Source organism: Prenolepis imparis, unplaced genomic scaffold (assembly GCF_030444845.1).
Source record: "Prenolepis imparis isolate NDT839.2.m4 unplaced genomic scaffold, iyPreImpa1.0 SCAF_11, whole genome shotgun sequence".
Taxonomy (NCBI): domain Eukaryota; kingdom Metazoa; phylum Arthropoda; class Insecta; order Hymenoptera; family Formicidae; genus Prenolepis; species Prenolepis imparis.
The window spans coordinates 2,398,601-2,416,053 of NW_028141169.1; the positions used below are offsets into that span (position 1 = coordinate 2,398,601).

Sequence of the window (17,453 nt, forward strand, 5' to 3'; positions counted from 1 at the left end):
CGATAGGACATTTATGCATATACATTTATCGTTAGCTGCTTATTTGCCAAAAATACATCAACTTTTCGTCGATCATATATTCTTCACAATAACGCAATATATCCTATAGGATATATGCCAGACGAAAAGTTAATGCAATTTTTTGAAAAATAAGTGACTGACAATATCAGTGAAATTAATTTTTATAGAGTGCAGCGTAAAGACACCTAAGAATTCTGTCCTATTTACGAAACTTTACGAGTCGCAGTATTTTATCTACAGTGCCATAAATCGAACTGACATTGCACTAAATATCAGCCCAATATATAGTATCGCATTGCATATTATCATTGTCAGTGGGTATGTAGATTTCGTCAGGTACTTTTCCAAATTCTTACAAGGCTGTTTTATTGTATTAGTTATATATGATCAGATCGCGGATACATAAGTTGCATTTTTCCGAAATCCGATGTCATTTTTTAGTGCCGGAATAGTGCATTCAAACATTAATTCAGATCATCGTATCGGATAAGTAGAAAGGAGATAATCGAAATATAATAAATGTAAGTGTAATCGGCAATATGTAGCATATATTCGTAAAATTTGAATACGCGCGGAATTTAGAATAAGATTAAATTCATTTCCATTCGAATGTAAAATAATTTTATATTTAAAATGTTCCTCGATAAAAAGCCAATTAAGAAACTCGCGTAAGCAACAATTAAAAAGAGGATATATAGTAATATTAAATATTATTAAATATTACGCACGATGCATGAGATACTATCAAGAAACACGGACGTGTCTCGTTTGCGTGTAATAAACCGCGAGAGGCGATTAGAAATACTCGCAGTTTAATAACCCGATTCAGTTACCATTTATATATAGCGAAAGACCGGTAATGCATAATCTCACTTTCTACTTTGCAATGAGAGAAAAAGAGTTCTCGGTGTTCCAGCATGAGTATAAATGTTTAAACGCGAGATAGTCTACCGCATCTTACGCGCGTGTAACTGATTTGAAACGTATCGCGGATAATCGAATCTCTTAAGATACGCAGTTCATCAACGGGAATTAACGAATCTAGGATGATCGCCAATGTCACGGAATCGTTTTTTGCGGGTCACGAGTTGAAGGAACTCACCTTCGGATGGACCGACTACATATTGTTCAGCGGCCTGCTGGGTATCAGCGTCCTCATTGGTATTTACTTTGGCTTCTTCAGCACGAAACAGGACAATACTACGGAATATTTGCTCGGGGGCAAAACCATGTCCTTTTTTCCGATTAGCATGAGCCTCATAGCCAGGTGACTAACACATTTCCCCGTTTCTAATAATGTCTTCATTATAAGAGTAGGACAATCTGTAAGAAAAAAAAATATAATTTTAATTTTTAATTACGTATATTTACTTGAGCTATTTTTTCCGCGTATATTTTTTATATAAAATCTTTACCATACATATATACAAAGATAATAGTATAAATTTAATCTAATCATGTCAACAAAAAAGTTAATTAAAAAATTGAATTTACACAAAATATCTCGAAATTGTTAAATATCTTTCTAATCACAAAGTCCTTTATTTAATTTAGAGCGAAAATATATATAATAAAAAAGAAAATGGTGCAATTATAGCAAAAGTTTGAAAATGGAAGACTGTTAAAAAGAAGAACGTCTAAAATAAAAGCTAGGCCTCACTTTTATTTTGTAATATTATTATTAAAAAAATGAGACTGAAACATGAAAGATAGTCAAGAGCTAATTAATTAATTGGACTTATGTGCATTCTTCATATTAAAATTATGATAAAATAAAATTTAGCTATGGTTAATTTAAAAAATAAAATTTCATTATTTATTAATTCATTTTATTTTTAATTCGCGCGATAAATTCTTCAATTTTCAATCATCAATTACTCTAAAGCTATTAGCATCTTTTTGCAGAAAAAACCTTGTTAACAAATTGATTTTAAAATAAGGCGAAAAGCAACGATTTTATATAGAGATATTTAACAGGAGATATGTTAGAACATCCTGTATAATTTAATTAATTAAAATAATAGTTTTATATTGAGAGTATCAAGAAGAAGATCCACTTCTAATGGGGATAAAATTTATTTCAGTCACATATCGGGGGTGTCTTTGCTCGGTGTGCCTTCCGAGGTGTATCAATACGGGACTCAATATGCAGTGGTCATTTTTACATCCTTCATCTGTTGTTTCTTAATCATAGCCGTATATCTGCCAGTGTTTTACAAGCTACAGCTGACGAGCACTTTCGAGTATTTGGAAATTAGATTCGCCAGGCCGGTGCGGATATTAGCATCCTTTCTCTACACCCTTTCGCTGGTGGTTTATGTGCCGTTGATAATCTACGTGCCGGCATTAGCCTTCTCGCAAGCAACGGGGATCAATCTGCATTACGTTGCGCCGGTGATATGCATGGTGTGCATTTTCTACACAACCATTGTAAGTGAAACAAATTTATTTATATATATATATATATATATATATATATATAAATTATAGCGATTTTAATTATTGTTATAAATTTTAAATCTTTATGATAAACGTTTGCTATCGAAGATTATAAAGTCTGTGTTATTAAAGATAAATTTTTTTAGAGAAAAAAGAACGCTTAATATATGTTTATGTGAAGATTTAAGAAGATTCTTGAGAATATTTCTAATGTATTTATAAGATTTAATAGACATTATGTTATATTCAATTTCATTTGAATGAAGAATACCAGATGCTGTTATCGTCTATTAACATTCGCACGTGCTGCATATTGAAATAGAGATTACTGAGATTATAGAAATTGAATGATCATATCTAGATTAGCTAGAAGATCGCGAGGGCTCCGAAATAAAACGTCCATGACACGTCTTTATATGTCATCTTGAAGCTGTAGATTTATCAGATATCGTAGACTATTTAGACGTAAGGTACAGCTGACAGTTATAAATCAATGACTATTTAAAATGGAATTATCTAGAGATTTGCTGAGAACGCAATTGTAGTCTTATCATTTTCAAAAGTTGCTGAATTATTTATGATACATCGCGCGATACGATAAGAGAATAACGATTACATCGCCACATCATTTAAATAAAATACACAAAAGCAAGATTCGCAGTCTATTTGCCTTTGTCTTTCGTTTGTTTAGACAATAGTACGCCGAATATTCACTGTATGATATGCAGTAGATACATTATTTACGTTACTAGAGACAAGTCTTGATAAAAGATTAGCGATAACATGCGCTAATGAAGAATAAACGCTTTTTGAAAACATTTGACATAATTGTTTTTCTAAAATGCATTCTAGATAATTGTGTTACAAATTGCGCGTAAAATACATGATAAAGATTAGTGCGTAAAATTATTATTAAAATACGCGAGTAGTAGCTTCCTCAATATATTTACGATAAAATATTCATATGCCAATAATGATTTATAAAATACACAAATCACGGCGCTCCATTGTAACGTCATTATGCAATTGTGTGTTACGATCTTCCCCCCCGGGTTTACGTTTCACCGACTCCCCAATCGTACCGTTTGATTCTCCTCACGTCGCGTAGTGACTGACACTGATACCTTTATTGTATCGCGAGTAATCTCTCTTTGAAAAAACTTATAGGGTGGTCTGAAGGCTGTCGTATGGGCGGATACGGTTCAAATGACGGTGACTGTCGGAAGTCTAGTTGCCGTTCTGATCTTGGGGACCATCGCCGTAGGCGGTGTCCGCGAGACCTGGAGAATAGCCGAAGAAGGTGGTAGAATTGAGTTTTGGAAGTAAGAACGGTATTTTTGTGTGTATTTTTTATATTACTTCTTATGTTATAATCTATTAAAAAGAGAGGACCATTATTTATAAAAAATAAAACAACGGATATATAAGCGCTATGTACGTTTTACATGTTGCGTTGCGTTGCTTCATTAAGAACTGCACGTCAATTAATTAAATTGCATCAATTATGTTAGCGTAAACATAAACCAATATCATAATGTTACTTCACGTGTGTTTCAGCTTTTCTAAATATTAAATTGCATTGTGTATGTTATATTATTTCAGCTTTTCAAGTATTAAATATTGTTCACGAGTACGAACGTTGCATCTGCATATGCATTATTTCTTCTTATAATTGTATCGCCATATTTTCTCCATAAGATTTTTAATATGGCAATATATAAATTGAAGCAATAATGCAATATTGCAACGTATGTTTAATTTTCAGTTTATAAAATCACGATTAATTAGAATAAAATTAACTTCAATATTTTTCTATTAATTGTAACTGTTACACAAACACCATAAAAACCTGAGAATTATATAAAACCGAATCGGAACTAGCTATAAATTTGACAATTGTTTTTTACAGTATGAATCCCAGCCCTTTTGTTAGAAATTCATTTTGGGGTATGTCAGTGGGGATGTCAATAACATGGCTAGCAACATTAGGCATTAGCCAAGTTTCTATACAAAGATTCCTAGCAGTGCCTACCATTAAAGAAGCAAAAAAGTATATGTGCAAGTATTAGAATTGTTTGAAACAAGTGACGGTGATTTTATGCAAGTATTTTTGCAGGTCAATATGGTTCCTAGCTGTTGGTTTAGTAGTCATAAAATATTTTTCCGTTTTCATCGGCCTTACAATGTACGCAAGATATCATAAATGCGATCCCATAACTGCGCACGTAAGTTTTGATAGTTATTAGCTTTCAAGTTACTATACGTGTTAAGTTTCCCGTTCTAACTAGATATGAAGAACGCTTGATAAAAATCACTTAGAATTTTAACAACACATTTCTCTTTGAGAATTTTATAAAATAAATTTTTTTAATTGAATTTACTGTTACTTATAAACCCTTTGATTCGGCTTATCTCTTTTTAATCATACCTTTATATCGCATCTCGTGTAGAGATAAATCGTGCAATTAAAGTAAGATTAAAAAGTCGAGCAGTTATAAAGGATTAAATAAAAATGCCTCTCGTAAAGATTCCAGTAAGGGAATTAACTTGTTTTCAGGTGGTAGCAAGGAGCGACAAGATATTGCCATATTATGTGCTAGATGTAGCCGCGGATATTCCAGGACTTCCTGGCCTTTTTCTCGCCGGTCTAGTGAGCGCCGGTCTCTCGACGATGAGCGCCGGACTGAACACAGTCGCCGGTACGATTTACGAGGATTTCATCGATCGCTGGATGCCAGAGAGCAACAAAGAGACTAAAGCCGCCAACATTATGAAGGTACAAAGACGGAACATATTATGCGGATCTGAAATCGCGGTAAAAACAAGAGATCTTCAGTCTCGTTTCCTCTTCCATGATGCAACATCATTAAGCGCGATTCATTAAATAAAAATAATCTGGATGCATATATATGTGTGTCGCCTTAGAAAAAATCGCCTTAGAAAAAATTCAGTTCTCGAGTATCTTATATATAAATAGACGAGATCAAGCAATGCACTCCATAATGCGGCTTATGTCATACTCAGGTCACGGTGACTATCTTAGGCACTCTGTGCGTGGGCATGGTGTTCCTTGTGGACCGTCTCGGCGACATCTTCCAGGTATCCATGACTGTGGTCGGTATCACCGCCGGTGCGATGCTGGGTTTGTTCTCGCTAGGGATGCTGATACCCTGGGCGACGACCAAGGGGGCGGTGGTCGGTGGACTGACCTCGGTGATAACGATGGTTTGGATCATTGTCGGCGCGCAATGGCATATGGCGAATCGTCGTCTCTATTACGAACCACTCCCCTCTACGACGGAGGGTTGCCTGAACCTGAACGTGTCTAGTTTGTTCAATCAAACAAATGCAACGACGCAGAATCCGATTCAAGTCGAATCCGTGGACGAGCCTTTCTTCCTGTACAGGATATCCTTCATGTACTACACGGTATTGGGCGCCCTGATCGTGATAGTGATCGGCACGATAGTCAGTTTCATCTGCGGCGCTTCTGACTTAAGCGAGGTCGATCCAGATCACTTCCCATCATTTATCACCAGGTATGTATTCGTGTACCTCATTATGGTTTCGAAATATAGAATGTATGTGAAATATAAAAGACAAAGATAATTTTTTTTTTATTTTTGACCGGAATCTATAATTATAAAAATTATTCTATATTCATTCTTATTCCACATGTATATTATATGTTTTAAAATAGCAGAAAGATATATAGATAATGTCAATAAAAAATTGATCATTTTTATCAATTTTGGTATCCTGCAATCCTGCATAAAAATCATTGTTTTAAAGATTTAAGTGGCATTCTGGAATTTAATTTGTTTGAAATATTTTTATCATTTATGCATTCATATTATATAAATTTCTTTGTTAATTTTTTATATGTATACTATTATATCATTTGCAGATTTCTGCCGCCAAAAAAATATATGGAAGTATCGTTGCACACAGTACCGACAGCGCTGATAACTAATTCGGAAAAAGAGGAGCTGAAATCTTAAAATATGTATTTTATCCTCGCGAATCTTTTCTTCGATATTATATAAGACATTATTACAGCAAAAGCATTCGATTGCAAAATTCTGTGATCTCTAATAATATTACATACTCCATAATCGAATACATAAATATGTTAAATATTTTATCATAATCTAATTTCCTCCGAACTCAGTTGAAGGCTACCTTGAGATAAGACTAGTCCAAACTTTTAATATTAATGCAAAAATATTTAGAAAATATATATATTTAAATCGTCCAAAGAATAAAGAATAAAATCAATAAATCCTTAATACCATAAATTATTGGAAGACAGCGATCGACAGACAAACAGACGCATTTGCCGGAGGATAACTGTATCTAACTGGCTCGTTCAGAGTTGAAAGCACCCATTAGAACGTCGATGAGGGTGTCAAATTGACTAAATTATATATCTGCCCCACGCATCTCAATACAAACAAGTCTCTTCCATCTGATACATCTGAAGGAACGATGCCTATCGGATTAGGACCGAATGTAAATGCAGCAGGAGTTTTTTGTTGAGTCATTCGTCGAGTCTCTCTTTAAAATCCGCGATGGATCGATTCTGCAGCGTGAACAAATTTTTAAATCTTTGACTCATTTGTCAAGAAACTCGTAAAGTCATCGACTCGATCACAAACCAGTTTATTGTCACGAGTATCTGGGACGACGAAACGGAGAATTCTTATCAATATCCGAGACGCGATCTCTTGTCAACTTTTAGGCGAAGAAAACTTCGACTGAAACTATTCCGCGGTAACATTCCACATCCATGGCAGAGAAACGACGTGTCCTATCTTAAAGCGGCGACCACATTCCACCGCGGAGCGGTTTTATTTTATTGGACTGAAAGGTGTCAAATATAGGAGGCAGGGGGACCCATCTACTTACATACCGACACGCGAGTTTGGGGGAACCGCCTCCGCTCCCCCGTCGTTCCACCCTTCTTTCTATTCGATTTGATCTCAATGTGTGAGTGAAATCCCGAAGTGAGGACCCGGTTCGCATTGTGACCAAGTGACAGATTTTTGACAGATTCTGTCTGATTTGGTGTCGAGTGACAGACCTGAGAGGCCCGATCGCGCGCAGCTTCCTCATGGTTGTACCGCCCTTCTTTACACCAAGTATCTCTCGAAAGTGACGTTTGACCATGCTACGCTCCGGTAATCCTTTTCTGAATTTTTATATTTATAACATTACGATAGCGATAAAAATCGGAGAATTAAAAAAAAATTACATTTATACCGAAAGCAAATGCACATTGGAAATCTAATTTAAAATTTGAAAGAATCCTATAGATTTATTGTGGAAATCAATATCAATCAAAATATAACATCAATATATATTTAAAATGAATCAAAGATGTTCTACGTAAAATATCTGCTCCAATTGATGCAGAAAATAGCTAAATTATCTAATCTTATTCGTACTTTTATTATTTTTAAAATAATAATTAAACACAATTCGCGTAGTTTGATGTTTATTTCTCTCTTATAACTTGCTGCATTCTTTCATATTTTTAATAGCTTTAAGAGAATCTTTCGTATTGTGTTCTTTATGTTATAGCTATTTCTTATGTTATGTTACCTATACTTACAATCAGCTAAAAGCTAAACTATACCTGTACAAAGACAAATTTTCGGAATTCGGTTGCAGCTACTAGCCTGGTTTCTTTTGCTATGTATATATGCGAAATCGTTATAAAAGGCCAGGGGGCTGCGACGGTATAGGATACGACTTATTTTGTTGACAATGCGCGCGGTCAGGCGCTAATATAAAGACGCATAATGCACCCCGCTAACGTGAAAATTATTCTGTCAAACATTCGGATGTCGGATTTATGCCGGCGTCCGTCTATGACACGGTTTCTCGAAGAAGAGACGTCAATCGCGATCGCTTTCAGCAGATGCCGAAAGGATGTTTCGGTCAATCAGATGCATACCGATTCGCGCGCATTATTATTATAGGTCACAAAAAATTATTGTGAATGTCACACGGTGTTTAGTTTCTAAAAACCCTGTAAAAATACCGTAAAATAGTAAATTCAACATTTATAGTTTTGTTACATTTCCTGTTGAATGGATAATATATTTCTAGAACATCCAAAATAATGACAATTATTAAGTACACGATGCACAAATAAAATTTGAGAAAAAAATAGTTATGAACGTAAGATAGTTCAAATATCATAACAAGCACATTCATATACTCTTTTGTAAAAGATATTATTTCAGACTACGAGTGCACAAAATAAAATTGAAAAATTCAATCGTTTTGTGTTTGAAAGAATTTGGGACTTGCCGTCTTCGATTGCTATTACTGTTTTCGTTGTAAAAACTGTCGCGTGACGAAGCACGCACACAATAGCCTCGAGACGAGATGGAAGACTACAAAACAGCTCCCGCTTGCAGAGACGCGGAATATTGTGACGTTTCTTCTCCGAGTGACATTCAATTTTCAGGCTGGTAACGTCTCGCGTGCCCCCGACCGCACGCACTCTATGCGCTATAGAATAGAGAATACGATATATCCATGCACATCCCCAACTTCCCCCTTTTCGTATCGTCGATGCAGCTACTCTAGACGCGCAGCCGGGGTGCTCTCTCGTAGTAAATACAAACAAACAACAATTGGCCTCCGTTTCTGCCCACGAGATCGACGAGACGGGCGAACAGAAGGTATATCATATGTAGTACGGGGATGATCAACTGACAGCTCTAACGTGATCCCTCGAGTTTGAATTTTGCGTTGAAAAGTCGATCTTTTCTTACCCTATCGCTCTACTTTTCTTCAATAAAATGTAGTTTGTATAAAGAGAGGAAATATATAAAATATAGATTTTAAAAAAGAACATTATTCCAGAAAATTTCCATGATACCAAAAAATGATCTATGATTAGTGCTACGCATTTTGAAGTTTTTAATTCTGGAAGATTTTTTTTGTTTAAAAAAAATTTAGATCCACAAAAATATGAGTTAAAATATATGTCAATCGATTTTCATAATTCTTTTTTTTTCTCATAAAAAATTGTATTTTTTGCATTATCTTTTTTCTCACGTTATTACTTTTTTCCCTTTTTCTCATAGGTCATTCGAAGAATAACATGTTTGGATTCCAAATAAAGAGTTGACTCCCTCGAGTGCATTATACAACCCAACTAGTCTGTGAATATGAAAACACATCCAAACACGCACTTGGAGAAAGAGCTAAAATGTATATGTGACGGACCGAATCACACAAAGAAAACAGGCTAAATAGCTGCATAAAAGGTTTGTCACGGAATAAAATATTCATTTTAAAAATATAAAACACAGTAATCCTCGAACTTTTCAATATATCTTATGATTTTTATTTCTGTACATTTTTTTTCAACTAAAATGTGATACCAAATTTTTCAAGCTTATATAAAAAAAAGTCATGTTATTTTTTAAATATATTTCCTCAATCGTAATTATTTTCTATTTAATAGACAATATATGCGCTAGAAAATTAAATGTACATTATATTAAACAAGAAATTAAGATCTGAAATTTTTTGTCATATTTACACAAAGTTTATGCGGTTTACGAGATAACATCTTCAATTATATGATAAAAACTATGCAGAATGTAAATAATTTTTTCTTTATTTATTGAATAATTTATTTATATCGAAATTTTCATTTTTTTATCTCATATCATTTATCTTTCATTGCACGATTTTAATAATAATTAGCTATCTGAAAAGTACATAACAGCAGGCGAGATGAAAAGCGGGCTCGTTTCTGGGTAAATGTATAGTATATAAATATATATATGACATTCTGTTGACACATAACTATACACTCGGCAAAAGAGGAAGAATATATATGTATCCTTGTAGCAGCAAAGTATAGATTGTACAAAGAAAGTTATAGAATATGTTGCCTGAGAGCTCTGGACCCATTCCTCCCTCTTCTGTCGAGTAGAAAAGGTCACGTTTATTTTCCAGTAATACATCTGTACAGGTTGTCTTAAAAGCAAGATGCACATTTTTCTGAATACAGCCATTAAAGGATAAAATAAGAAAAGTAAGATTTCTTCTCAAGTTTTCGGCTCTCGCGGCAACAGAAAATTAAGTTTTCGTAGAATGTATAAATAGAGACAGGACGTTATTAATTCATTTAATTTCGAATTTTATTTCAAATTTTATTTCAAGCAGAAGCTCAATCTAAAACTTATATCTAATTTATTTAACTATTTAACGCTTTAGGAATATTGCGAACAAATTTTATTATATATAAATTGTATTCTAAACTCACTAAAAAAAGTTATGTAATAATTGAAATGTCCTGTACATATCGTGTTGTTATGAGAGGCAAACGTCACAACTATACGACATATAGATCTTTTCGTGATATTTTTTTCACAATGGATATCATCTTGGCAAAGATACAGAAACTAAATTTAGTACTAGAGAAAAGCTAAATATATATTTTCTTTTTCTTCTTTCTTCTATATAATAAAGATAATATAATAGGACAAATACTCAACTTTTATTGCAAATTATATAAAATGTATGTACAAGAGAAATTGATAGAAAAAGTAAAACAGATGTTCGTTATTCTAATTATTTTACAAAGAAAAAAAAGAAAAAGAAAAGGAGGAAATTAGACAATTGTATAAAATACATACAATAAAATAGATAAAATAATAAATAATTGATTAAATTTTAAATTCTAATTTTCACTTTCAAAGATTTGTTATTTCCATAACATCTCTGATACCAAATTGATACTCTCGCGCATCATTATACTTGTAACCGCGTCAACTGTCGATGTCAATAGCGGACGCGTAGAATCACGCGTCCGCGAGATATCTGGAATTTCCGGGACTTCCGCCAAACACACAGCAGCGCGCACATATATCGGGAAGCACATAGGAGAGAGAGAGGAACAAAAACACGCAAAGTCCCTGGACGCCGCGCGCGGGCTTTTGGCCTGACCTCGCTTTGTCACCAATTAGCATCTCCCTTAATGACGATCGCCGAGCGTACACTCTCGCTCGCGTGACGTTCAACACGCGTATACACATATACACACGCGCTTCGACCCACACGTATAATGCGAGACGAAAAGGAGACACAGAGAGATCCATAAAAAAAAATCCTTCGTCCCCTACCGTTCGTGGTTGCCCCACCATCGCGATCTCCCTCTCCCTCTAAACGCATAATGAATGCAACGTACCCCTGCGGTTCCCTCTCTCGCGCTTCCCCCACTTCCTCGGCTTTCGTGAAAGATCTTTACTTTGATCGTCGACCGATTAAAGGCCACCGAGAACGTACTAACCACGCCTTCGCCACATCCGTTCGACCAATCAACTCACGTGCCGCCAGCCATTTTGGTCCATGCGGATGCTGCGCGCACGTGCAGCATCCTTCACCTCCCTTCGCCCTTGTGGCGAGCCGCGAAGGGTGTTGCCTCGCAGATGTGTGTTCTGTCAGCCGCGTGTCCGTGTGTATCGCGCGCGCGAGCGCGCGTTTGTTCATCGAGGCAGAGTATTTCCATTAGAGAACAGGAGCCGCGCGAGGAAGCTGCGCTCGCTGTATCCTTCATCCGCGGCTAACAAACGCGTTGTCAACATTTCGTGCGGAAACCGAGAATGGTATGGTAAAGTACGTAAAATCGTCGTCGAAATTGCGACATGGTCGCATGGCGAATTTCGCCGATATATAATTGCGAAACGCGTCGTCGAGGGGGTGAGGATTATGTGGAAAATTTTCCAAGTTTCATTCGAAGAGAACACACACACACAACAACGAAATATATATTGTCTCCTCTTTCTTCGCGTGGAGAACGAGCATAGATAGTTACAACGACCAGCATTAAATCTTTAACAACGCGAACTCAGGGGGTGGCAGAAAGGGAGAAAAAAGGGCAAGAGAGCAAGTTAAGAGCGCACCCTCCGTTTTCACATCAGCGTTCGTTCCTCTTTCTTCTCGTACACGTCGAACATGTTTCTTCGTTTACGTACGAGGGTACCGTGTTCACGTAGAAGAGATACGTGTGTGTTCTATGATAGAAACCTACGGGGGTGGGAAGAGGAGGGCAAGTGAACCGGGAGATTGCGCAGTTTCCTCTACTCTCCTCTCGCGCGTATATGTATCATCGAGGTAGAGCTTATTTATAACGATAGCGGGGTGGAAGAGGGAAGGAGGCCAACTTGGCGAACCTCGCTGCTTCTTCGTCTTCCCGCTACCGATTCGCTCGCGGCGTATCCTCTGGTGGTGGGATATTTTCCCGGGGAGATGGTAACAGAGGGAGTGCATCAAAAGGCAGGACGATCCGGGACCTCCGCATGTATACACATCGACGCGAGCCCCCCACGTGCATCTAGTGGGGGAGCAGTTTTTTAGCATCTCGGTGTGGGTGAACCTCCCCTCGCATCGTACACAGATACAAACGCGAACACCGTTCTCCACATATCGCGCTACCGAAAGGAGGTAGACCGATGACAGACCAGGAAGAGTGGGGTATCGAGGGCAGGACGATCCGCAGGACTATCACATACGAGCACTATTGTCCGAGTTACTGTGCGTGCTTCAGAAGCGAGACGAATCTTGTTTGTGTGAGTAATCCTTTCTCCCTCCCCCTCCCCTTTTTCCGCACACACACACTCTAGCCCATCGTTTGCTTGTCCTTTCCCTCCCCTCCCCTCCGCGACCCTTCCCCACTCTCTCTCCGGCTGATGCCGTGTATCTCTCGACATCACGGATACAAGCAGACGCACGACGGCAGCGTCCCCGGAGCGGAGCGTGCGGGTTCACGGGGTAGACGTAGGTCGGTAGGCTTTCTCGTGGACACATAGTGGGGACCGTGAAACCGCGAGATCCGAGAGGAAGGGGATCAACGCGATTCAGGATTCACGTCGTGAGCACCACCAAACGGCGGTACCAGGAAGCACACGGCGTCGTCGCCCTGCCACCGCCGAGGATCGACGCCGTCGACGGCGTTGAGAGAGCCAGCACCCGGGTGACAACGCTCGCTGGCGCGCGGAACAGACGATATATACGCGAGTCCACGTTGACAGCGACGTCGTTTACGCGTTCACCGTCCACCTCTCGCTGATCACGCTGATCAGTCATTCATCAAGTGAGTAAATCATTTATCGAATAGTACTCTCTCTTCTCCCGGAAGACGTGACGTCGCGGATCTCGGGATCGCCCGCGAGAGACGCAATTAATGACAAATCCGTGTCACGATCGTGCTTATTGTCGTTGATTTTACAAAGTCCGTCGCGAAACTAGTCGTCTGACACTTTCGGAGTGACGCGTTCATCGTGATGATTCGCGAGTGACGAGACATACGAGAAGGAACGACGACAAATATCAAGAAAGAGGAAGAAGACTGTAAAGTGGACGCTAGCGATCACACGTGGCAGTGGCAGAACGATAACAGGACGTGGACAAAGAGAGATCGTCCAAGGATATCATCCCCAGCCGGCACGGGGCAACGACGCGTCGAGAGTACGTCGGGAAAGGTAAGCGACGACTTGTCAGAGGATAGCTAAACTGTAACAGATATCGGATGATGAACACGAAAAGGCTTTTGTATGCTCCGAGTTTCATCACTTCGTAAAAAAAAAGTATCTGTCAATATTTTCAGATCTCTTTTTTCCACGCTGCATATCGGAGCATATGTGCATTTCTCATATATGCATGTGCGTTCAAATTCATATGTTAAGGTTGTCCCTGATGAAGGGACAATCAAGACGTGTTCATCGATTTATGAGCCAGCTTCATATTATTGCAATAAAAAGGTGCGCGATGCGATTCGATTCGATTCTTCATGCAAATTTTGCATTGCTCCGTAAATTGTTTATATATAAATTATCTACATTCTTTATGTGCGATTTGAAGACTGAATCGTGTTGCTCTGACAATTTGCTCGCGTCAATCAAGCATGGATACATTACTTATAACGATATCGTGTCGAAACAACATTTTTATTTTAGTCTTTTTTGTGCGATTATTATTAAAACTTGCGTTGCACACCATTGCTGATGAAAGTTAATATAGAATATTGAACGTAATTATTAGTGCATGTTTAAAAAATATAAAATATCATACGCAAATGCTATGCAGGTATTTAAGCGGTAAAACAACATCGTAAATATTAATTAATTGCATTATGTGTCTTATATAAGAACTGTGCCTATCTTATGTAAAAACTTATATAATCATTGGAAAAGTTTTCAAGATCTGTCTGGGTTTCAAGAGTGACACGATTAGTTTTTCTAATCATTCATGAATGTGAATTGATAAGCGTCAATTTTTAATTGATGAGGAATATGTTTTCAAAACGTACGTGTTCTGATTTTATCTGATTAATCTATGAGCTTTTTTAAATCGCGGCACGATTGAATGATAAATTATTTATATTTATCCAACTCGATCATCGACTTGTTCTCGCACATATTTAAATGCAGAGAAACTTGTAGATACTTATAATTTCATAACTTGATATTGAAATGATATTGATAACGCGAAAGTCTCATAAATAGCGTAAATAACGAAATGTAGAGAACACGACTTTTGTTTAATAACATCACCATGTGATTCTCGTCGCGTGATTCCGATCATCTGTATTGAAATTCGAATCAAGTATGTAATATATTTTCATCAGAGCATTATGTCAAACGCAAGCTTCATTCTTGCATTCTTCTCACATTGAGCCGTCGGTAGCCTAAGTAAGCTAAGAGAGAGCTAATAAAAAAATATTTGCACAGGCATATTTGGAAAGACAGCTAAAAATAATCTCTTTTTCACACGATTCGCATTCAATTTAATTTAATCAATCAAGGACTTTGATTCGCTATAAAATTTCCCGGAAAGTTTCTTTGTTCTATTTTTGGAGATAGTTTCGATTAATATATTTTGCCATAGATTGCGACGATAAAATGATATCAAGCACCCTACATTACACCTGGCATAGTATTATAATGACGCTTTAAATTAAAACGTAGAGGATGAAGATTATCGCTGCGCGGCGCTAATAAATAGCTAAAAAAAGCCACTGTGAAAATTCGTGGGCTATTCCCGAATTAGATTTTGGTCGAAACGCTGATGATTATCCCGACACGCCCTCGGATCGTTTGATTCACGAAGAAGCCTCGGACCCTCCTCCGCTATAGTGAGACGCGAGTGAAATTTTGGTGTTTGACGCTTGTCTAGGGGCTGTAAATTTCTCCATATAATGTGAGGTCAACGTCCTTATTCTTGACATTTATTGACTTCTTGTGTTACGCGTCGCGTATAATATAAAAGAAAAGAAAAAGCAATATTGTATTTTTTTTAAACAATTCTTCCGTCATTTGCGACATGCAAATTGTAAGTAATTAAATTAATTCTTACAAGATGATTAAATTAAATTAATTTAATTAAAATCCTAGAAGTTTATCTGAGAATTTTCTTATCAAAATTAATGAGATGCAAGCGTTGCTCATAGAAAGAGAGAGAGAGAGAGAAAGATAGGCTCACAGAAATATTCAACGATGGCATTGCATATAATAATATTGACAATAATCTTAGATGAACGATGATTATGGACAAGTAGATCGGCTTAAAATTTCATCCGCGGCTTCATCAAACCGCGCATGTGAAAGATTACAAAAAGAGTATATGCGGTCATTATATTCGCGCGACTGAAATCGACGTAACCGTAAGTTGATGACGGATACGTAGAGTCCTGTTCCGCGTCGCTTGATGAATCCTCGACGATCGAACGCGCGATTCTCTGATAAATGAAGTCGCGGAAATCGGCCGCAGAAGCGAAAGAAAGCGAGGACGGAGAGTGGCTACCTTGCGTAAGGACTCGCGGGAAGAAAAGGAAAGCCGGTGCGGCGCCTTTTCGCGCGTATCACGCTCGTGGAGTGGCTCCCGGTAGCCAGTCGCATGCTCGTTCTGTTAATTGTCGCCAATTAACGAGGTACACCTTCTCGCCGGCGTCTCATCTTGCTTCACCAGCCACCTCCTTATCGGCTCTATTCACAGGATCGCCGCCGTCTTTTCTCTCCGGCCGGCTCGTACACCCTGACGAGCAGCGGTAAACCATCGTTCGCGCTTTTGTCGGCATAACGCCACGTCATCCCCGCTAATCGTCATCACGAAAAGTACGCCGCGTTTATACGACGTCCTCACGACGACGATAAAGACCGCTACCGGCCCCGCGAGAGAGTGAAACGCGCCGCGCGAGCATCAATCTTTGTACCGATTTCTTTGGCCAGGAAGGCCAGTTCTAGCCGCGGCGGGATCGGTAATACGAGTTTAGTTACCTATCGCATCATCGGGATTCCGGCACCGAAATCGCCGCTCGTTAGCCAAGTACATTCGCGCTCACGAGGAAGAGAGCCAAGAGTACCTTCGCCGAGGAGAGCCACTCGAATTTTTTTCAGAGCGTTCTTATTTTCAGTTTTGTTCGCGCGGCCGCGAAATTAACTTCTTCCGGCGAGAACGATGGTTATTAACATCGCCTCGACCGGTCACGATATTCTGAATGGATATACTTGAGAGATTTTAAATCGTCATTTGTCAAAAGTTTTAGCAAATGACTTTTAGCAGGTGACCTTTTTTAAGCGAGTTAACTTGGATTTTTATTTTTGTTATTTTGTTCAACGTTGTATGTAATCTTAATTGCTCTCTGAGCAAGACACATTCGAATCCGAGAATAGTATCGATAGAAGACTTTATGTTTATGCTCAGTATTCTAGTATTAATACGAAACCTATATATCGAAGAATTAAACAGGACAATATACATATATCAATTAGAAGCTAATAAATAGGCATTAAATTCTATTTGATGATTTGATGGATTATAATGGTTCTTCGAACTAACATTCCAATCACGTTTATAGTTGATCTGTGAAAGGCTGAATGATCAATCAGTCATCACGCATGCTAGAAATGCGTAGTATATATTTTTCAGAATTATCATTTGAAGAATATTTTCTCTTGGGGGGG

General features: G+C 37.8%; 3 protein-coding genes across 6 annotated transcripts in view; 2 read left to right on the forward strand and 1 right to left on the reverse strand.

Moving 5' to 3' along the window:
* Nucleotides 1–343: 343 nt before the first annotated feature.
* On the forward strand, nucleotides 344–6,742 carry LOC145943168 (sodium-coupled monocarboxylate transporter 1). Of its 3 annotated transcripts, XM_083050636.1 has the most exons (10): nucleotides 344–357; nucleotides 463–542; nucleotides 1,067–1,288; nucleotides 2,106–2,451; nucleotides 3,628–3,782; nucleotides 4,370–4,510; nucleotides 4,577–4,685; nucleotides 5,018–5,236; nucleotides 5,485–5,999; nucleotides 6,368–6,742. In XM_083050636.1, coding segments are annotated over exons 2-10 (1,803 nt in total). In that variant the 5' UTR covers nucleotides 344–357; nucleotides 463–540; the 3' UTR covers nucleotides 6,462–6,742. The 3 variants fall into 3 exon arrangements, with proteins under 3 accessions (XP_082906762.1, XP_082906763.1, XP_082906761.1); XM_083050637.1 differs by having other exon boundaries at nucleotides 350–542; nucleotides 1,032–1,288; XM_083050635.1 differs by having other exon boundaries at nucleotides 350–542.
* LOC145943173 (uncharacterized) overlaps nucleotides 1,211–17,453 on the reverse strand; it is a 103,585-nt gene continuing 87,342 nt past the window's right edge. Inside the window, exon 6 of one of the 2 annotated variants that reach the window (XM_083050646.1) lies at nucleotides 1,211–1,344. In XM_083050646.1, coding sequence (XP_082906772.1) covers nucleotides 1,327–1,344 — 18 coding nt within the window. In that variant the 3' untranslated portion in view covers nucleotides 1,211–1,326. The remainder of the gene's footprint in view (nucleotides 1,345–17,453) is intronic. The other variant, XM_083050647.1, reaches the window with a different exon arrangement.
* LOC145943170 (uncharacterized) overlaps nucleotides 13,799–17,453 on the forward strand; it is a 50,809-nt gene continuing 47,154 nt past the window's right edge. Inside the window, exon 1 of the mRNA XM_083050641.1 lies at nucleotides 13,799–13,973. The gene's annotated coding sequence lies outside the window, so the exon portion shown is untranslated. The remainder of the gene's footprint in view (nucleotides 13,974–17,453) is intronic.

Bases quoted from the DNA above. Each gene is read 5' to 3' on its own strand.
- LOC145943168 (XM_083050636.1), top strand. The intron at 1,289-2,105 runs GTGACTAACACA...AATTTATTTCAG, and splicing joins AGCATGAGCCTCATAGCCAG to TCACATATCGGGGGTGTCTT. The intron at 6,000-6,367 runs GTATGTATTCGT...TATCATTTGCAG, and splicing joins TTCCCATCATTTATCACCAG to ATTTCTGCCGCCAAAAAAAT.